Genomic DNA, 20,784 nt, shown 5'->3' on the forward strand with positions numbered 1-20,784 from the left:
AACTTATTTTAGTCGGTGAAACGGCCTTCCTCAAAGACTCGAGCTTAACCTCATCAAGCCTAAAGGCAATACTACCAACTACCAAAACCAACTTCCTTTTTCATCAGAGACGCTCCACGGCTGGAGCTGATTGATGATCCCTTCTAAGAAGGTCTATCAAATTCTAATCCCCTTCCCCCCCTGTAATAATCAGTTCTCTCTAGTTTACAATATAGGGAGGCGAATTGGTCACCGTCACCGGTAAAGCATTGGAAGGTCATCTGCCAGAATGAATAAGGGAAAGGCGATTCTCGCTCCGTCGGAAATCCCACCGGTGGAGGAATTTATTGCCAACAACGTCGATCTCCTTACAGAAATCCTTGCACGTTTGCCGGCAAAATCCATGGCCCGATTCAAGTGCGTGTCCAAGGACTGGCTCTCTCTCCTCACCTCGATCTTAGGTTTGTAGTTCTACAGAAGAAATGAAACTCTCCTGCCTGCGATAAACACTGCTACACGCACAACGTCCCCTTACTAAAATGCTGTAGTTATGGATGGCAATGCATTGTTTGTAATCTCACCACAAAGAAATACACGATACTTACCAAACCTGGTGGATCAGTTAAGTGAGAATTTGAGCACACGGAAGAGAGTCTTTTTTAGCACCTGATCGATATGATTTGAAGGGTGGCCTACTGGCCTTCTCTTTTTCTTTTTTAACCCCATGTTTTTTTACTTTGTGCTTTTTATCATGGAAAATAGAGGTTAATTTTCACAGCCTAATTTCTCATCTCAAGGTCAATTTCGAAACAACCCTTTTCTTTTTTTGATTTATAACTTACAAGTTCCATTTTTTTTTTTTTTTTGGGGGGGGGGGGGGGGGGGGGGGGTTTCATATTTTGGATTTGTATGTAGATTTGGTTCTGTACAAAGAGCTATGGAAGGCCTGTGCTGGTCCATTGGTGGACGTTCCAAGGGTTGGGGAAAGAGTGTTCTATTTTCCCCAAGGGCATATGGAACAAGTTAAGTCAGTAGGAATTCAGATCAGTTTCATATTCCGGATATTTGACTTAAGAATTTTATATGGTGTTTTGTGTTTTTTGAGTTATCTGGGTTCTAAAATTTATGACATTTCTTTGGGGTTTTATTAGTTGGATGCATCAGCAAATCAGGAACTGAATCAGAGAGCTCCGCTCTTCAATCTTCCCTCAAAGATCCTATGTAGTGTTATGGACATTCAGCTTCGGGTATGCTCTACTTGGCTTCTTATTGCTAATTTAAGTTTCTATTTGGTTCCTGAGAAAGTGCTGGAAACTTGGGTTTCTTTTCACAAACCCTAACACAAACTTACATCTTGTATCCCAGTCAGTTGGGGTCGGCCGTTTTGCATGGTATGAGTTTAGGTCAAGGAGTGGATTTTAGAGGGTTTTCACTTAAATTTTGAGTTTGAGTAGGAAAAAAGGTATGGGCCAGAGATGCTCTTCACAAACCAAACCAAACCGAGTTGAGCATGAAGTTACAAATCAACTGGGGAAGGCTACATGAATCTCTTTTCTTCGTCATAAATGGATTCATGTCATAAATGTTTAACGGAGTCTTTTACATGTTGTCCGCTACGTACCTAACGCACAATGAACTAAAAAGTAATAAATTCGTATATTTTATTGTAGTCTCGCTTCTCAATTTCGCTGATTGACATCCCATGCCCTTCTGCTTTTTCAGTTAAACCACTTTAGGCTAGTTTTTAAGTAATCAATATCTGCTACTGTAGGATGAATACTCTCAATATTATATCCCAATGAATTGCCTTTTTTTTCAATCGCTAATTTTGATTCAGCAACTCAATGTGTGGTTGATTCTGCAAGATCATTGGTTGTGATTGTAGGCTGAACAAGACACTGATGAGGTTTATGCTCAAATTACTTTAGTGCCAGAGCAAGATGTATGAAGATATGAACCCTGTGAAGTTAATTTTCCTATTCTTCTGATGGACTTTTCGTCGTTATTAAGCGTCATAAGTTATATATGCAGCAAAGTGAACCAACAAGCCCTGATTCGTACCGTCCGGAACCTCTGTCGCCAATAGTTTATTCATTCTGCAAGGCTTTAACTGCCTCTGATACTAGCACTCATGGTGGATTTTCTGCTCTTCAAAGGCACGCCAATGAATGCTTCCCTGCACTGGTAAATCGTCCTCATGTTGAACTTGTTTTGACCTTGTTCAGTTCTTTCGTTATTGCCATTTTGTTGATCAAATTACTTGATATCCTTGTTCAGGATATGAATCAGCCAACACCCATGCAGGAACTGATAGCCAAGGATCTTCATGGCAGGGAATGGCCATTTAGGCATATTTTTCGGGGTAATGGTTTTAAGTTTTGTCCATTTTGCTTCTAGTTCTTCTGATGCAGCTGTGATTTAGGAAGGGAGAGCATCTTTCCTTGATTGTCGAGACTCGCAACAGGAAGTAACCCTTATATGATCAAATGTTTGCAGGTTAAGTAACATCAGTTCTATAAATTGTCTTCGAGCAACTGAGACCTCATTTCACCTATGTATCATATATGTGCAGGACAATATATATGTGCAGGACAACCCAGGAGGCATTTGCTTACAACAGGATGGAGTACATTTGTTACATCAAAAAGACTAGTTGCTGGGGATAGTGTCATGTTCCTGAGGTACTGTTCTTGTCCTTTATATTTGTTTTGTTTCGTTCCATGTCTAATATCCCCACTAAACTATTTCTTATTTTCTCTGCAACTGCTTTGGAGTAGAGACATGTTAACACACACGAATTTGTTTCCTCTAGGGGAGAGAATGGAGAACTAAGAGTCGGTGTTCGGCGTGCTGCTCGTCAACAGTGCACTATGCCAACATCAATAATTTCAAGTCAGAGCATGCACCTACGAGATCTAGCAGCTGCATCTCATGCTGTGGCTACCCGCACCCTCTTTGTTGTCTCCAACAAGCCGAGGTATGTTTTTTTACTTTTGCGATTTGTACTCGGAAAGCTCTTTGTGTTTCAGAGACCACACAGAATTCAAGTTTAATTTATTGCATTGATATAAAAAATTTCAGGATGAGTCAATTCATTGTAGGCTTGAACAAGTACCTAGAAGCTGTCAACAAATGTTTCGGAGTCGGCATGAGATTCAAGATGAGATTTGAGGGGGAGGTATCTCCTTGGAGAAGGTAGTAACGCATCCCATGCTAGTTATGTGCATTTCTTCCACTGGAGCTAAGCTAGTGAAGATAATGATGCATTATTATTGGTCGTCAGTTATACAGGCACCATAGTGGGGGTTGAGGATCTTTCTTCCCAATGGGAAAATTCGAAATGGCGGTCTCTGAGGGTAAATTTAGTTGACTTATTCACTTGCGATAGGTAGTTTTCAATTTTTTGCTTTGTTTTTCCAAATGTTCTGATTTTTTCCCAGGTTCAATGGGATGAACCTGCATCAATTCCCAGGCCTGATAGGGTTTCTCCTTGGGAGATTGAATCCTTTGTGCCGACGAGTAGAGGGCCGCAACCACCAATTGAGGTCCCAATTCATGGTGAGAGTCACAGATAAGGAGACTTTTCTTTTCTTTTCCCTTTGTTCTTTGCATGGCCATGACTTCCTTTTCTTCCTTTAGACACCGCATCTGCTGCTGCATTCTGGCTATTTGGTGTTGATTTGAGAAATCCCTCGAATGCCTGATAGGGTTTCTCCTTGGAAGTTTGAACCCTTTGTGCTGATTAGTAGAGGGCCGCGACCACGAATTGAGGTCCCAATTCATGGTGAGAGTCACGGATGAGGAGTTAACAGCACGGTTGCCTGAAGGTGGAGAACAGATGAAAACAATAGCCAATCCGCAGCTCATTATGCGAAGACTGTTGTGTTAATACGAGTAATGAATGGTTAGGATCAGAATCTGTGTACATATTATGAATAATCCTGGTGATCAAAGTCGCTGTGACCTTCCTTTTTTCTTCTTTCTTTTTTTTTTTGGGAATTGATTTTGCCACTCTCATTTTTGTTAATGTCACTCCCCTTCTCTCACAAAATAAATCATTTAATAAAGACACAAAGGGGAGTGGCAAAATCACTTCCCCCTTTCTTTCTTTTTTCTTGTACATGTAAATATTTATGTCATCCTTTTTGGTTGCTAACGGTGGTGAAGACGTTACACCATTTTGTGGTATTAGTTGGTTACAATCTTAGCGGTTTTTGTTTTTTGTTTCTGATGTGCCATTTTTTTTTTACAAAAATCAAAGGGAAAACGATCCCGCATGATGTTATACAACTTATTAGCTCAACTTTGGTATCAATATAATTAGAATTAGAATATGAAGAATAGGCTTCTCTCGTCTTGTTTTCCAACGGAGTTTTTCGTTTCGACACCCAAATGTGTGGTGTTGAACGCCTATGAAGGAATGTTGCAGGGACACTGAATAATTGTTGCTTACTATTTTCATCTTTGTAAACAGTCTCCCAAATGTGTGAATTCAAGTTTTAAGGTAAATTAGCTGTAAAGAAGAGGAAACAAACAAACAAACAGGGAAAGCATGTCTTCTTAATACCAGAAAATTGATTATGCTACACAAACAAATAAATCCACAACAAGAAGGAGATGGGAAAGAGGTCTACAACTCTATGAGCTCAAAAGCTTTTAGTTTTGTATCCTCCTTTCTCTCTCAGCAACACAACTGATTTACCAAAAAATGTACCCACATCAGTACTTTCTCTTTCTTACTTTAAAACTGGAGAATCGAATTACACTATCATCTGTTTGCAGTGTTTCCTCGAGAACTGGCATGGACTCGGGCTTGGTGAAGTAAGTGAAGAGAAGGTAGATACCATCCAAGTATGTATTGACCACTCCGTCTTTGTTTTTCCTCTTGATGGGGTAGGCGAGAGGGATAACTCCTCTATTGAACACATCCACGTACATGCCACCCCCGGCGACAAGCAACTGCACCGAAAGAAAAAAACGCATCATTAATCTCCTTCAAAATCAATATTCCAATTCACAACATGATACCTGAGGTTTCATATGCTCATTTCACTGGTCCACACAAGATGGCAACACCCCAAGAGGAATTCATTAGCACGATACTACCTAAGGTTTCACATGCTCATTATGTTGATTAATGCTTTCATTAGTAGTTTGGATAGTTGGGGAAGCCAAGGAAGGCTACGCCACGCTAGACTAATTTCTGGATCTCGCAGAGTTATTTGATATACATGGTCGGATGTAGGACCTTTTGGGTTGACAGCCTCTCCTTTCTACATGACATAATATCTCTTATTTGATTATAAATAAAGAAATGCCTCGCGATGCAAGAAAGCAACACTTCAACAAAGATATTGAACATATCAAATTATCAATCATGGAGTCATGGACTACCATTTTTTGGGAACAAAGTAACCAAACTGATTTATTGGAACCATAAGTCGAGTTCTTAAATTACTAATACAATAACACAGAATCGCTTAACTTTCCTAATAGTTTTAATGGGTAATATGCACAGGAAATATGTAATGTCAACCCCCAAAAGAGAGCATTAACACCAATAGTCTTCATAATTCATTCGGCAATATCAGTTGAAAGATGACTAATAAGATGCCATTTTGACTCCATGAGTGACCAAAAACAAAGTGGAGTAAGATAAACTTCACGGGATGGTAGTTGCAAACCAAAAGATGGAGACATACAGTTCTATATGGGATGTAAAGAAACTGAATAAAATATTAACTTCACTGGTAGAATCAACACTCATAACTTCTATCATTATAATTTGAGAAAATCAGACTTGACATGGAACCTTAATGTCTCACATTCAACCATATTCTAACCCACAGCTAACTTGTTTCCACGAAAAACAAGGTTAAGGTAAACTACAGAAATCAAGAGTCAGAATAAATACAACGAGACTGCAATAACTCTTACTAGGGACTCATTGAAGTTTCAAATAGACTTAATGTTGGGTGCCAAATAATAATGGCTTAATAAGAAGTGATGATTTTAGAAGTAGTACATTGAGCAACCTTATGCATCCCCAAAGCTTCCAAGTCCAGGTAGCAATACAACCACACCTTGAAAGGGTTATCAAAGGATCCTCAAAAAGTTTCAGTTTTGACACTTCTTGGCACTCCTGAATGTTCATCAGGTTACACTTGTAATGGTTGTTAAAATCTTACAATACGGGATACGTATCCTACAATTCATATCGTCTCCTTCCAAAATTGATACGTATCACACCCCGTATCTTTTTTGTATAGAAATCCTACTATACGGTGGCGTATCTACAATATTATAGCGTATCCCGATTCACAGCGTATCCTAAGATTACCTAGAGAGAACAAATCATACAATATTTTGAGAAGTGGAACACCAAATGCGTTCTGATCTTTTCATCTAGTTATGGTCGTATCAAAATCATTTAAAGAATACCCACACTCAAAGCTCGAATAAAAGAAAGAACATATTTCGATCACGTTTTGTGCGAATCAGATAAGGGCACTTTTTCTCTTTCCTTAACTCAGGCACTAGAAAGCCTCAATGCGATAGACCCTGCCTAAGAGACTTGGATTTTTTCATCCTCAAAGCATTTTTTCATATATAAAACACTTAAATTTTCAAATATACACTAGATTTTTATACTATAATTAAGTATAACTATTATTTTTTTGCCTATTAGGTTCTGTTAACATATCTTACGATACGCAACATGTATCCCGATACGATTCATAAAATGAGAAAAACGATACACGATACGTATTCCGATTTGAAAACACTTTTATCCTATTTTAGCATAAAGTTAGTATGCAATTTGGCTCATTACATTCGTAAGAGTATTCGGGGACATATAATGTGGATCATTTGGTTGCTCCAGAGTTTCATTATCGTACGATGCTACTTTATAACCAAGTTAAATAAGATTGCCAACAATCAAATACCTGAGGTAAGTCCATTACAACAATCTTATTCAGGAAAGGATTATTTCCAAAATCTATTAAAGTCGACATTTTCATTTTTTGGGTGGATTGAGCATGTTGTTGTGCATTACTAATGCTCTGAATTCAGAATGAAGAGGCAAGGTAATAAGCACAGAAATTAATCGGCTCTCTAGGATTGCCCTCTCTGATGCCTCCCAACTTTGATTTGCGGAAATAATTCTACAGCATATCCCAGAGTTCCTCGATTTTTTGAGGCATAGGGGGCGCTACTTTACTGGTAAAACTTTCTGAGGGCAGGCAGACATTTTGTGCACATATTGCCGTCTGTCTCTGGTCCTCCCCCGCCCATATCTTCATTGGGACTACACAGGTACTATTACAGGTTGTTGTACGATTGAGCCTGATATCTAAAATTACCATGGGACAATGTAATTCTTGGTCGATATGTCATTACGAATCACATTCATATTATGGCCCATTCCATTGAACACGGGAATCAAAGAAATCCACCACATTCTCCTTCCCTTCAAGATTCATGTCCTCAAACTGAGCCTAAAGGGATTTCAACTCTCACTATGTGTAACTTTCACATGGTTATTTATTCAGAGAGCTTAGCTAACGAGTCGAATCCAAGGTCAGATAAATCAACTAAAACAAAAACAGCTCTAAAAATCCTACCAACGCAAGCCCTACTTTAACTACAGAATCTTCAACTGAACTCAAAACGAGCAAATGAAACACAACCCACGAATCAATTTACCTCCTCGTACTTCTGGGTAAGAGAGAGGCGGTCTTCTTCGGACATGTCGGGTCTCAAGACGGCCATGGTCTCGTACTGACGGAGCCCCGGCGGGCACTGGGGCTCCTCCTTTTCCTCGTCATCGATGCCCATGAGGATCGACCCGATAGTGTTCGTCGGGTCTTCGTCGTTGTCGTCGTCGTCGCCTCCCCCGAATCCTTGTTCGAAGAAGGTGCTGGAAAAATCGAAGGCCTGGGCTTTGGTTGATCGGGTTGGGGTAATCCTGATGTGGTGGTGGGGGAAAGTTCTGAAGCTGGTACGGGTGAAGGAGATTGTGGGTAGTGGTGGGCGAAGAAGGGGAGTGGAAGATGAGGGGGAGGTGAGGGTTAAGGCGATTGAAGTGGACGCCATTGTTGAGCAAGCTCGCTCGCGCTCTCTCTCTCTCTCCTGTGTTTTTTGAAGTGGATAAGGGGAATGGAGTAGTAGGACGTTGGCGTCAATGGCGTGGGTGCAGGGTGAGGGCCATGGATTGGGATGTAGGGGATTGGGCGCGTCAAAGCGCAAGGGACTTTAGAAAAACGACGTCGGTGAACTACAACCTCGCGTTTGGAACCCTGGATGTAAGGTCAAGGAAATCAAAACGGCACCTGTGTACATTAACCTCCTGTTTTTTAGAAAACCACTTGGTGACGTTGCTTGTCTCATTTCCCCCGATAGAGGCCTGAGTTCGAGTCTTCACGAGGGGTGGGTATGGAGTTCATGGTTATGAATAATCTTTGAATTCTTTGTTGACTAACATAGTAATACGGCCGCTAACGTTCGTGGATGTATAAAATGTAACAAAAAAACAACCCCCATGTTCTGGAAAAATGAGGCCAGTAAGACACCGTTCTGTTAATGTTCTTATTTTTTAAGTCATTATATTCCGCTTTACGAGACCTATCATTATTGCACAATATATCGACTTTAACTCATCAACTAAGTACTTAAGTGGTGTTCTACTGAGATTTAAGAACTTATTTTTACCCAATCAGAACACCTGTTCCAAGTTCCAACCTTATTTTTTCCAAAAACTCTTACCAAAACCACATCGTTTTGGTCTTCCTTCCCCAAAACAATGTCGTTATGGTCAATAGTTCAAATAACCTTTTTGCTACTTATTTGCTTTAGTGGAACAATAGTTCTTTTTTTTTTTTCCAAAGTTGTAAAGTATTTTTTATGAAAGCTTAGTGGAACCCTTACTCAGATTTGAGTAAAAATGAGTAAAAGTTTCTTTTGGTATTGCGTATGATAATGGGTAAACTCAAATCCAAACACAAAATATGAGTAAAATTTTTACTAAATGGTAGAGTCTCAAATATAAGAGTGTGAAATTGACCTTTAAAATTTTGATTAAGAGTTTGAGTCTAATTAGATTTGAGCTTAACTTTGAGTAAAATTCGAATTTGATATAGATTTGAGTAAGGCGGGGGAGAAGTTTTTTTTAAAGAATTTTTACTCAATTTTTTAGTTTAATGTCAATAAAAGAGTAAGGAGTACTGGATCTGAAGACCAAGGGAAATAAAAAACCGGGAAATAAAAAACCGCGTCGGTGAGCATTATCGGATGTCAAAGCTTGAACTGACAAGCAGGTACCACGCGATGCTCGCTCAAATCACTCGAGCTTTCGATTTCGATTTTGGACAGCTCAAATTTGGAAAGAGAAAGAGAAGAGAGAGTGTTTCAATCTGGATCATCTAATGTACTTTTGAATGGTCTGGATGTGAGTGCTCAACACCACATCAACCACGTGACGTGGTATCCACCTAACACCCAAAATTTTTTACTTTTGGAAATAACAATGTTACAACCACACGCAAACACACACACTCACAAAGGGAGTGGAGTGGGCCCGACACACTCTGCAGGTCCCTTTGTGAGTGTGTGGGTAAATTATTTGCGTGTTTGTTTATCTACATAATAAGGAAGAAGAGTTTTTTAATCTTATCTCTCTATAAATCTTAACCATTAATTTGCTCCATAAATCCTACGGCTATCCTCCCCTCTCTCTCTCACAATATTAATTACACAATTGCCACTAATTAGATCTCATGTTGCGCCGCGCCTTCAGGTACGGGCAAACCCTAGTAGTTGTAATATTAGAGGTTAAATTCTATCCACCAGTGGAAATCCTCACTTTTTTATCATCGTCTTTTTTGGTCCTACCATGTGTTTATTGTTGATCAGAACCGTTCATCTTGTAAATCCCACGTAGTAGTGTACCTACGCAAAAAATAAACTTGATCAGACATCAACATGAGTATCAAAATTTTTTGAATTTTGTTTTGTAAAATGAACAATTTATCTTTATTATTATTGATAGAATCAAATCATCCATTCCATAAAACCAAAATTTTAAAATTTAATATATCTACCAACTTTCTATCAAGTTAATTTTTTCATGGTAATACAATATTACAAGTTTTAAAATATGAACAATTCAGATTATAACAATAGATATTCAGCGCGACCCACACAACAGAAAATGGTAGAAAAGTGTGATTTTACATTGGCAGTGGATAGGATTTGTTCTCATAAAATTATGAGCTGTGCTACGTGCACAGACTGCTGTGCACAGTAGCCATTTTCTCCCGCCTCGGGTCGCACAAAGATGATCGGAGCCGCTCTTAAATTCTGAAGTGATTTTAGGTGTTTTGTTAACGCCTCAAATGATATCGAACGAAGCTCATTGTTTACAGAGACCTTAAACGATATATTTTGAACAAAATGAACGGCTCCGATCATCTTTGTGCGACCCGAAGAGGGAGAAAATGGCTGCTGTGCACAGCTTGCTGCGAACGAATCATTTCTGTAAAATTATTGTTCTGGAGAGTGGAAATTGAAAACCGCGTCGGTGTTAACCTCCTGTTTTGGAAACGCGAGGTTGATTGATACGGACGTCGGGCAGGGCAAGCTGAACAACAATGGCGATTTCGGTCCTCATTCCACACTCATCCTTCGCCTGGTTAAATTTCTGATCTTTTGCAGTTGAGTTTCGTGGGTTGAAGTCTTGAAGAGAAGCCCTATTTGCTGGAGTACTTTTTATGGATTCTTCTCCATCGGCAAAATTGGAAATGGCGGAGTACGGCCTCGAACATAGTACTAGCAGTAATCAAGAAGAAGAAGAAGAAGACTATTTCCCTCCCGATTTCAAGGAGTACATGCTAAAGGGAGGACTCCAATGGTCGCGACTCGAGATCTCTGATGATAAACTCAATGCCTTCGAGGTTTTGGTTCTATGGTTGAAGCCCGATGGGGAAGGCACTAGCGTAAATGCTGATAAATATAAGTCAGGGGGTCACTCGCACATGGTCCGAACCATAGGGGTCAAAAGTGAAGTTTGTACTTAAAATGGATCTTGGAACCAGCACTAGAAAGGCCAGGATCCCCGACTACCCTTGAACCCCGCCCCCCCCCCCCCCCCCCCCACCCAAGAAGGTTCACCATTTGCTCAGAAAAGATTAATGGAGGGAGCAAATCAATCACTACTTCCCGTGATTAGTAGCGTTGACGAAATAGAAGAACTCCCGCCAGATTTCGGGCTGTATTTGCAGAGAGAACTCAACTGGTCTCGATTGGAGGACGACGACGACGGCGAACCCCATCGTGTTACGGGATGGGTTTTCTGGAGTCGACAAGACGACAAACCCCGTCATCGTCTTCCGGTCTCCGGTTACGGTATGAACTACTGCTGTTCCTCTCTCTCTCTCTCTCTCTCTCTCTCTCTCTAATTTCTTCCAGTAAAATTATGCTTTCGATTTTGGGGCACTCAATTTCATCAATTCTTTAGAGTCAGCCTTACTCAAGTTTAGGTAAAAATTTCCGTCATTTGATATGAAACGCACTTCAGGAAGTAGATTTGCAAGGGAGGAAATAGCTTTACATGTAAATTTCAGTCATTTGATATGATTCACGCTTCATTAGAGCATCTCCAGCTTATACTCAATTTCATCAATTCCTTACTCAAGTTTAGGTAAAAATTTCCGTCATTTGATATGAAACGCACTTCGTTTGGGAAACCCAATTTGGGAAGTAAATTTGTAAGGGAGAAAACAGCTTTAGATGTAAATTTCAGTCATTTGATATGAGTCACGCTTCATTAGAGCATCTCCAGCCTTTACTCAATTTTTACTCAAAATTCAATTAAAAGCTATATTTGGTATCATGCACTCCAATGGCTAACCAATTTTAACTCAAACTTTGGTTGTAAAAAATTCAAAGACGTTATTACTTATTACTTTCATTCCTCCTTTTCTTTCTAGGATTTCAAAACCCTAAATTCCTAAACACGACGAGAAAGAAAATCTACAAATTTTGTCCTGACCTTTCTGTTTCTCCACCCCAAGTTAAGAGGCATCCTTCACCTCTGCCGTTGGAAGTTTCCTGCGGTAGCGATTGGGAAGATTCTTGAAGAACGTGGTCAGATTCTTGAAGAACACAACCAAGTATTCCTGCACAGATGGTCCATTATCCAGTGGTTAGCTGTGTTGGGCAGATAATCTACCAGCGGTAGATTACAGGTTTGGGGGTTGATAGCGGATCGATGTCTGAGGCTCCTGTTCTACGTCTTCCTGACTTCTCAAAGGTATTTGAAGTGGCATGCGATGCATCACATGTTGGGATTGGAGGTGTTCTTAGTCAAGAAGGGCACCCGGTTGCTTCTTTTAGTGAAAAACTCAATGAAGCCAAGCAAAAGTATTCCACCTATGACAAAGAATTTTATGCAGTGATTCAAGCACTTTGCTATTGGTGACATTATCTTCTTTTTAAGGAGTTTGTGTTGTTTTCCGACCATGAAGCACTCAAGTACATCAACTCTCAAAAGAAGCTGAATCATCGACATTGCAAATGGGTTTCATTTCTGCAGGAATATTCTTTTGTTATCAAACATAAGGCTGGTTCAGAGAATAAGGTTGCTGATGCCCTTAGCTGAGTGTTGTATGTACTCTCTTCCATGGCTATACAAGTGGTGGGTTTTGATTTGCTCAAGAGAGACTATCCTTCTTGTAAGGATTTCAGCTCCATACATGCTCAGCTGCTGGCTGGACAGCAGGGAGGATATGGTGATTTTTCTTTGCATGATGGTTTCCTCTTCAAGGGAACCTGACTTTGCTTACCTAACACATCACTCCATGAAGAAATGATTTGGGAATTGCATTCCGGAGGGGCAACAGGTCATTTTGGAAGAGATAAGACAATTGCAATGGCTGAAGATTGCTTTTATTGGCCAAAGCTGAAGCGAGATGTGGGCAGGGTTGTTTCGCAATGCCGTACTTGCCAACTTTCAAAGGGAAGAAAGAAGAATACAGGTTTATACACTCCGCTACTTGTGCCCCATGAGCCTTGGCAGGATTTAAGTATGGATTTTGTCCTTGGATTACCAAAAACCCTTCGGTAACATGACTTTATCTTTGTGGTTGTGGATCGCTTCTCCAAAATGGCACACTTCATTCCTTGTTCAAAGACATCGGATGCTGTCCACATTGCTAAGCTCTTCTTTCAAGAAGTTGTTAGACTTCATGGATTACCAAAGACCATCGTCTCTGACCGTGATTCGAAGTTTGTGAGTTACTTCTGGCGAATGCTATGGAAGTTGCTGAATACAAAGCTGAAATTTTCTTCGGCTTTTCATCCGCAAACTGATGGTCAAACGGAAGTTGTTAACCGCAGTTTGGGTAAACTACTTCGCTGCCTTATGGGTGATCATGTTGGAAGCTGGGATCAGGTGCTTCCCATGGCTGAATTTGCATTCAACAGCTCCGTAAATAGATCTACAGGACGCAGCCCTTTCGAAATTGTCACAGGTTTGCTTCCTAGGAAACCAATAGATTTGGTTCCTCTACCTATTCAGGCTTTCCCAAGTGCTGAAGCTGAAGCTTTTAGTCAACACATCCGTGATATCCATGATGATGTGCGGCGAAAGATTGCCATCAGCAATGAGAGCTACAAACAACATGCTGATTTGAGGCGGAGATTTGCTGAATTTGATGAAGGTGACATGGTTATGGTTCGAGTCAAACTAGAACGATATCCTAAAGGGGTTTATAAGAAACTTCATTCAAAGAGTGCTGGTCCATTTAAAGTTCTCAAGAAAATCAGCTCTAATGCCTATGTGCTTGAATTACCTGATGATATGGGCATAAGTAACGTGTTCAATATTGAGGATCTGACTCGATATTCTGGGCATGTTGAGATAGTAACCGGGCTGACCCTGTGGCATCTCTCCGGGCATCCAAACGTTTCGAGGATGAAATCGAAGATGTGGTCGATCATCAAATTATTTCGACTTGACATGGAGGTTATCAAAAGTATCTCATTAAGTGGAAGGGGCGTTCACTTTCAGATTGTACTTGGATTACTGAAGAGGAATTTTTACATGTAAATTTCAGTCATTTGATATGATTCACGCTTCATTAGAGCATCTCCAGCTTATACTCAATTTCATCAATTCCTTACTCAAGTTTAGGTAAAAATTTCCGTCATTTGATATGAGACGCACTTCGTTAGGCAAACCCAATTCGGGAAGTAAATTTGTAAGGGAGAAAACAGCTTTAGATGTAAATTTCAGTCATTTGATATGAGTCACGCTTCATTAGAGCATCTCCAGCCTTTACTCAATTTTTACTCAAAATTCAATTAAAAGCTATATTTGGTATCATGCACTCCAATGGCTAACCAAATTTAACTCAAATTTTGGTTGTAAAAAATTCAAAGACGTTATTACTTATTACTTTAATTCCTCCTTTTCTTTCTAGGATTTCAAAACCCTAAATTCCTAAACACGACGGGAAAGAAAATCTACAAATTTTTTCCTGACCTTTCTGTTTCTCCACCCCAAGTTAAGAGGCATCCTTCACCTCTGCCATTGGAAGTTTCCTGCGGTAGCGATTGGGAAGATTCTTGAAGAACGTGGTCAGATTCTTGAAGAACACAACCAAGTATTCCTGCACAGATGGTCCATTATCCAGTGGTTATCTGTGTTGGGCAGGTAATCTACCAGCGGTAGATTACAGGTTTAAGGGTTGAGCAGATTGATGCCTGAGGCTCCTGTTCTACGTCTTCCTGACTTCTCAAAGGTATTTGAAGTGGCATGCGATGCATCACATGTTGGGATTGGAGGTGTTCTTAGTCAAGAAGGGCACCCGGTTGCTTATTTTAGTGAAAAACTCAATGAAGCCAAGCAAAAGTATTCCACCTATGACAAAGAATTTTATGCAGTGATTCAAGCACTTCGCCATTGGAGACACTATCTTCTTTTTAAGGAGTTTGTGTTGTTTTCCGACCATGAGGCACTCAAGTACATCAACTCTCAAAAGAAGCTGAATCATCGACATTGCAAATGGGTTTCATTTCTGCAGGAATATTCTTTTGTTATCAAACATAAGGCTGGTTCGGAAAATAAGGTTGCTGATGCCCTTAGCCGAGTGGTGTATGTTCTCTCTTCCATGGCTATACAAGTGGTGGGTTTTGATTTGCTCAAGAGAGACTATCCTTCTTGTAAGGATTTCAGCTCCATACATGCTCAGCTGCTGGCTGGACAGCAGGGAGGATATGGTGATTTTTCTTTGCATGATGGTTTCCTCTTCAAGGGAACCTGACTTTGCTTACCTAACACATCACTCCATGAAGAAATGATTTGGGAATTGCATTCCGGAGGGGCAGCAGGTCATTTTGGAAGAGATAAGACAATTGCAATGGCTGAAGATCGCTTTTATTGGCCAAAGCTGAAGATTGCTTTTATTGACCAAAGCTGAAGCGAGGTGTGGGCAGTTGTTTCGCAATGCCGTACTTGCCAACTTTCAAAGGGAAGAAAGAAGAATACAGGTTTATACACTCCGCTACTTGTGCCTCATGAGCCTTGGCAGGATTTAAGTATGGATTTTGTCCTTGGATTACCAAAAACCCTTCGGTAACATGACTTTATCTTTGTGGTTGTGGATCGCTTCTCCAAAATGGCACACTTCATTCCTTGTTCAAAGACATCTGATGCTGTCCACATTGCTAAGCTCTTCTTTCAAGAAGTTGTTAGACTTCATGGATTACCAAAGACCATCGTCTCTGACCGTGATTCGAAGTTTGTGAGTTACTTCTGGCGAATGCTATGGAAGTTGCTGAATACAAAACTGAAATTTTCTTCGGCTTTTCATCCGCAAACTGATGGTCAAACGGAAGTTGTTAACCGCAGTTTGGGTAAACTACTTCGCTGCCTTGTGGGTGATCATGTTGGCAGCTGGGATTAGGTGGTTCCCATGGCTGAATGGCTGAATTTACATTCAACAGCTCCGTAAATAGATCTACAGGACGCAGCCCTTTCGAAATATTCACAGGTTTGCTTCCTAGGAAACCAATAGATTTGGTTCCTCTACCTATTCAGGCTTTCCCAAGTGCTGAAGCTGAAGCTTTTAGTCAACACATCCGTGATATCCATGATGATGTGCGGCGAAAGATTGCCATCAGCAATGAGAGCTACAAACAACATGCTGATTTGAGGCGGAGGTTTGCTGAATTTGATGAAGGTGACATGGTTATGGTTTGAGTCAAACCAGAACGATATCCTAAAGGGGTTTATAAGAAACTTCATTCAAAGAGTGCTGGTCCATTTAAAGTTCTCAAGAAAATCAGCTCTAACGCCTATGTGCTTGAATTACCTGATGATATGGGCATAAGTAACGTGTTCAATATTGAGGATCTGACTCGATATTCTTGGCATGTTGAGATAGTAACCGGGCTGACCCTGTGGCATCTCTCCCGGCATCCAAACGTTTCGAGGATGAAATCGAAGATGTGGTCGATCATCAAATTATTTCGACTTGTCATGGAGGTTATCAAAAGTATCTCATTAAGTGGAAGGGGCGTTCACTTTCAGATTGTACTTGGATTACTGAAGAGGAATTTCACCGCCTCAACCCGGACCTTCATGAACGGTTCCATGCTTTTAACTCATCGGGGTCGAGTTCCCTCAAGCCGGGGAGAGTTGATTGAAAATGGCAGCACCCGATAAAAGGCTATAAAAAACATGGATTGGATGATTCTATGGCTCCAGCCTTAATTTGGCATATGTTGGATGATGTGCCCCTACCTGGGATATTAATTAGGTATTGGTTGGAACATTAAAGGCCGTGACTTTTCATGAGCCTTGTGTCTTTTCATTTAGGGAAGTTTGACCACATATTTAATGCATTCAACCTTTATGTATACATTCATCCTATCCGGCCATCTAGGGAATATGAATAGTTATTCGCATTCACACATTCATTATGCCTAGACCTATTGGGAATAGGAGTAGTTATTTGCATTCAAGTATTATGGAGTCTATATAAGTCATGTAATCTCAAGAGCTTGAATTATGATTGAATGAATGAAAAATTAGCTTTAAGCTTTACTGATTGTGTGATGCAATCTCATTCTTTGGTGTGATGCTAAAGAGGCCTTAGGTGTGATGCCTTTGGTAACCTAGGTGTGAGGCCTAGATCTATCCTTCTCTAATTCTTCTCTCCTTCTTACAAAATACTGTTCACATCTACTATTCACAGCCCCAAAAAATAGCCCCTTTCCCTCGTGTTTGATAATACTTAGCCCTATTCCAAATCTGTCCTGCATCACAGATGCTCATTGTTTTCTACGTTCTGATGCAGTAGAGACTCATAATCATCTCTTCTTCCAATGCTCCTATGCTCTGCAGTTTTGGTGGGGTTTGCAGACCAAACTCAATGATCCTTGTCCATTCAATGGGTTGGCTGAGATTGTGGAATGGATGGGACAATATCATAAGTGGTTCTCAGTTCCCTAGCTTGGGGTGAGTGTTAACTGTGTAATAGAAGAATATTTCAACATTGTGGCCTTGTTCAGCTGTTGGAGTAAAAAACTGTAACTGATATTAGAGCTTGCATCTGTTCATGGAGAAGAGTCCAGAAGTCAGATGAAAACCTGTCTCTCTTCCCTTTGGCACCTTCCAGCTCGAATTTTTGAGTTAGCATTTTCAAAGTGTAAGACAGGTTGTTTTGGGTTGTCTGTTTTGCTTTTAAGAATTACTAGTTTTGGTGGTCATGTTGACCATGTTTTGATCTGGGGCATGCCCCTTTGATTTGTATCCTGTTTCTTCGTTCTAATAATTTCTTCATTTGCCCCCCAAAAAAGTATTCCCACGCAACACCATCAGATTCAAAACCCACCACCACAACCACCAGCATCCACCACCAGGAACAACCAAAACCTAGCGTAAATTTGGTATAGGAATTAAAGTCTCCTTGATTTGGGTTAATAAAAGGGTAAATCTCCATGTGGTACGATTCTGAGTAAAGGGCTGTAATTGGATTTTGAGGGTTTTAACTCCGATTTCAAATTTGGTTCAGAAACCCAATTCCTCGTACAAATTTGAGAAAATGCTTAAGTAGTGACAGCTATAGTTATCCATTTGAAAGGAAGAAAATAGCTTTTTAAAATTTGAGTAACTCTTAATTTGGGTAAAATTGTGAGTCAAACACAACGTGCTATAGTTTTGAGTTAAGGAGTAAAGTAGGTGAAGTGAGTTTTAACAGGTTTTTAATCAAAATTTTTTTTTTAGTAAAAAAGAATGTAAGGAATGGAGATATGGTCTTACCTTGTTATGTTATTTGTACCTACTCTTTGAATCACTTGTCTTCCTAGTTTTGTTGTTTATCTCTGATTGTTGTTTGGGAAAGAAACTCAAAAGTTTTGAATCCCCCGACTTTTTCCATTGGTCCGCTCGTTCATTTTCTGTTTCATATTTTTAGTTTCAGAGAATCTGGTTGTTAGCCCTGATTCTAGTCCGACGGTGAAAGACAAGATCAGACTTGCGCTTGGGAGAATAGTCTTACACCCAAGATTTGGTCAATCACTTGTTCAATATTGGGCTGCAACTACCACAACCGAGGGGCGGACTTTGCTTACAACTCAAAACCAACCTTGTGCTGTTAGTAAAATGGGAAAGTCAACATGGGGGCTTTGTGAGTATAGGATGAAATCTATGGAGTATAAATTTTACGGGGATATTGGAGAAGAAGAACTTGGGCTTCCTGGCCGTGTGTTCCTGTATAAATTGCCTGAATCTGCTGCTGATGTGCAATATTACTCTGTGAAAGAGTATCCACAACGCGATGACGCTTCTCGTTGCCAAGTTAGAGCATCCTGGGCTTTGCCGGTGTTCGAACATTCCAGCCAAATCTGTGTTGGTGTACTTGAGCTAGTCTCTACCGTTGACGCCATTACAGATTGGTATCACAAATCTTTCCTTTGCAACCTGCACGATGTTTTTCAGGTTTGTCCCTAATTAGCATTTTCGCTGTCTTATTAACATTCATTACTTCCTTTCTTCTTGTTTTTTTCTCTTATTATATGTTTTATTTGACAATAAAAGAAGACAATAGGTGAATGTGACACAGTCCAGCATTTTTGTATAGCCATTTTCGTTGCCATGTAGTGTAGACCATAGTATCAACCAGAGGAACTCAGAAGAAACTATCATCATATGCAATCCTGAAAGCTGATCAATCTACAAAGCTGTGTTGCATCTTTATTGTATAGCCCCTTGGACCAAAGCTTACTTGAAAGCTTTGCATTTCTTTGATGGGCCATAAAGACATTCCATTTATTAATGGGCCGTAAAGACATGTGCTTACCCTTGACTATTTAGCACTATTTTTAGTATTTGTGCTGGAATAAATAAATTCAGCGTATCCTTGTATCCATATCCAAATTTGGATACATATCCACCATTCCTCTATTTTCAGGTTTGAGGTGCCCGACCCGAAGATATACACCTGTATCTATTTGTACAAAAGACTGGTATCTATTTGGACATACGGTTTCTTCACTTTGCTTTACTCTGATCCTGCTTTTACAAAATGAATAGATTTATTTGGATTTAACAAGAACTTTGTTGTTGAATACCTTGCTTTATTTGTTTTTATTGATCTCCATGAATTTCATTTAACAGCCCTAGAAGGACAATTAATTTGTGGAGTTTTTCTTTTGTTGCTTTGGAATCCGGGGATATTCCACTTAACCTTCTTCTTGCTCTGTCTTAATGCTGTTGCACTTATTTCCAATCATCCTTCTCATTTTGATTCATAGAGCAATTGCATTTGCATTCTGGGATTAATCAATCCTCTCAATGGGAGGGATGACCGGAAGTAAGCACATATTTATTTTTTACTTACTCTATTGTGTGAATTCCCAAGAAGTGTCCTTGATACTTCTTGCATTGTGTAGTTATGATGTCATTCTAAAGTTTCCGTGGATTTTCTGATGTGCTTCCTTTATTGACAATATTTTACGTTTCAAGAATTTGAGATTCCTCATTTTATCCTTTCCATTTCCCTGCAGGAGCTAGGCTTGCAATCTATTGATGTATATAAACACTATCAAATGAAAGTAAGTACCAAATTATAATGCAATGTGTTATCTACTATTTTAATTCTTATGTCAAGATTGTACAGAACAAGTTCTCACATGCATTTTTACATGGTAAAAATTGTGAATCAGTACAAGGACGAGGATAAAACTCTTACATCTGCCTTCCATGAACTCGCGTTGGTATTGGAATCAGTGTCTAAAATACATAAGTTACCTTTGGCTCTGACTTGGGTCCCGTGCAGTGCTTGCGACTCTTTATTGCTAGGCCGACTCTCATCCGAGGGTGGAGAATATCTCGGGGCTTTTGAGGCCAACAATAACCACCTCGTTGATTTCTTGATAGCCAATACTGGATATCACCTACCAAAGGGGGAAGTTGCTGAGAGGGTACTTTCATTTCCTAACATGTTGTACTGCAAGGACGTAACACAATTCAGCATAGCTGAGTACCCGTTGGTACCCTTTGCACGACATTGCAAATTAAGTGGTTGGTTCACTATATGCTTGCATAGCAGTTACACAGGGGAAGATGTTTACATACTCGAGTTCTTTTTGCCCAAGAGCGGCGAAGACAATGAGAACACACTGACCACTGTGGACATGATATTGCGAACCATAAAGGAAAATTTTAAAACTTGCTTCCGGAAAAGAATTGGGAGAAGTATCATCCATCGAAGTTTTTGATAGTCAGAATGGTTGGAAAAG

General features: G+C 40.0%; 3 protein-coding genes across 8 annotated transcripts; 2 read left to right on the top strand and 1 right to left on the bottom strand.

Moving 5' to 3' along the window:
- The first annotated feature begins 40 nt into the window (after positions 1-40).
- Positions 41-3,942, top strand: LOC131317940 (auxin response factor 11-like). 5 transcript variants are annotated; one of them, XM_058347653.1, is made up of 12 exons: positions 41-440; positions 895-1,001; positions 1,131-1,226; positions 1,865-1,921; positions 2,011-2,163; positions 2,257-2,341; positions 2,552-2,660; positions 2,792-2,956; positions 3,061-3,174; positions 3,263-3,335; positions 3,420-3,537; positions 3,619-3,942. In XM_058347653.1, the coding sequence occupies exons 1-12, from the start codon at positions 269-271 to the stop codon at positions 3,681-3,683; spliced, it is 1,314 nt and encodes a 437-aa protein (XP_058203636.1). In that variant the 5' UTR covers positions 41-268; the 3' UTR covers positions 3,684-3,942. The 5 variants fall into 5 exon arrangements, with proteins under 5 accessions (XP_058203636.1, XP_058203633.1, XP_058203637.1 ...); XM_058347650.1 differs by having other exon boundaries at positions 3,665-3,942; XM_058347652.1 differs by having other exon boundaries at positions 208-440; positions 2,570-2,660; positions 3,665-3,942.
- Positions 3,943-4,519: 577 nt separating this feature from the next.
- On the bottom strand, positions 4,520-8,166 carry LOC131317943 (small ribosomal subunit protein bS6c alpha). The gene is made up of 2 exons (XM_058347659.1): positions 7,687-8,166; positions 4,520-4,938 (listed from the first exon to the last, which is right to left on the bottom strand). Exons 1-2 carry the CDS (start codon positions 8,074-8,076, stop codon positions 4,699-4,701), a joined length of 630 nt encoding a protein of 209 aa, XP_058203642.1. The 5' UTR covers positions 8,077-8,166; the 3' UTR covers positions 4,520-4,698.
- Positions 8,167-11,130: 2,964 nt separating this feature from the next.
- On the top strand, positions 11,131-20,763 carry LOC131317945 (protein NLP6-like). Of its 2 annotated transcripts, none has more exons than XM_058347660.1 (4): positions 11,131-11,382; positions 18,459-18,982; positions 20,050-20,097; positions 20,209-20,763. In XM_058347660.1, exons 1-4 carry the CDS (start codon positions 11,169-11,171, stop codon positions 20,761-20,763), a joined length of 1,341 nt encoding a protein of 446 aa, XP_058203643.1. In that variant the 5' UTR covers positions 11,131-11,168. The 2 variants fall into 2 exon arrangements, with proteins under 2 accessions (XP_058203643.1, XP_058203644.1); XM_058347661.1 differs by having other exon boundaries at positions 18,465-18,982.
- Positions 20,764-20,784: the final 21 nt, after the last annotated feature.

The sequence above is a fragment of the Rhododendron vialii genome, chromosome 2a (genome assembly GCF_030253575.1).
Source record: "Rhododendron vialii isolate Sample 1 chromosome 2a, ASM3025357v1".
Classification (NCBI taxonomy): domain Eukaryota; kingdom Viridiplantae; phylum Streptophyta; class Magnoliopsida; order Ericales; family Ericaceae; genus Rhododendron; species Rhododendron vialii.

Excerpts from the sequence above, each read along its gene's own strand:
- LOC131317940 (XM_058347650.1), top strand. The coding sequence starts at position 269 with ATGAATAAGGGAAAGGCGATTCTCGCTCCGTCGGAAATCCCACCGGTG. Across the intron at positions 3,175-3,262 it reads GAGGTATCTCCTTGGAGAAG|TTATACAGGCACCATAGTGG; the intron begins GTAGTAACGCAT and ends ATTGGTCGTCAG. Across the intron at positions 3,538-3,664 it reads AATTGAGGTCCCAATTCATG|AAATCCCTCGAATGCCTGAT; the intron begins GTGAGAGTCACA and ends TGTTGATTTGAG.
- LOC131317943 (XM_058347659.1), bottom strand. The coding sequence starts at position 8,076 with ATGGCGTCCACTTCAATCGCCTTAACCCTCACCTCCCCCTCATCTTCC. Across the intron at positions 4,939-7,686 it reads TTACCCAGAAGTACGAGGAG|TTGCTTGTCGCCGGGGGTGG; the intron begins GTAAATTGATTC and ends CTTTCGGTGCAG.
- LOC131317945 (XM_058347660.1), top strand. The coding sequence starts at position 11,169 with ATGGAGGGAGCAAATCAATCACTACTTCCCGTGATTAGTAGCGTTGAC. Across the intron at positions 18,983-20,049 it reads ACCTGCACGATGTTTTTCAG|GAGCTAGGCTTGCAATCTAT; the intron begins GTTTGTCCCTAA and ends ATTTCCCTGCAG. Across the intron at positions 20,098-20,208 it reads ATAAACACTATCAAATGAAA|TACAAGGACGAGGATAAAAC; the intron begins GTAAGTACCAAA and ends ATTGTGAATCAG.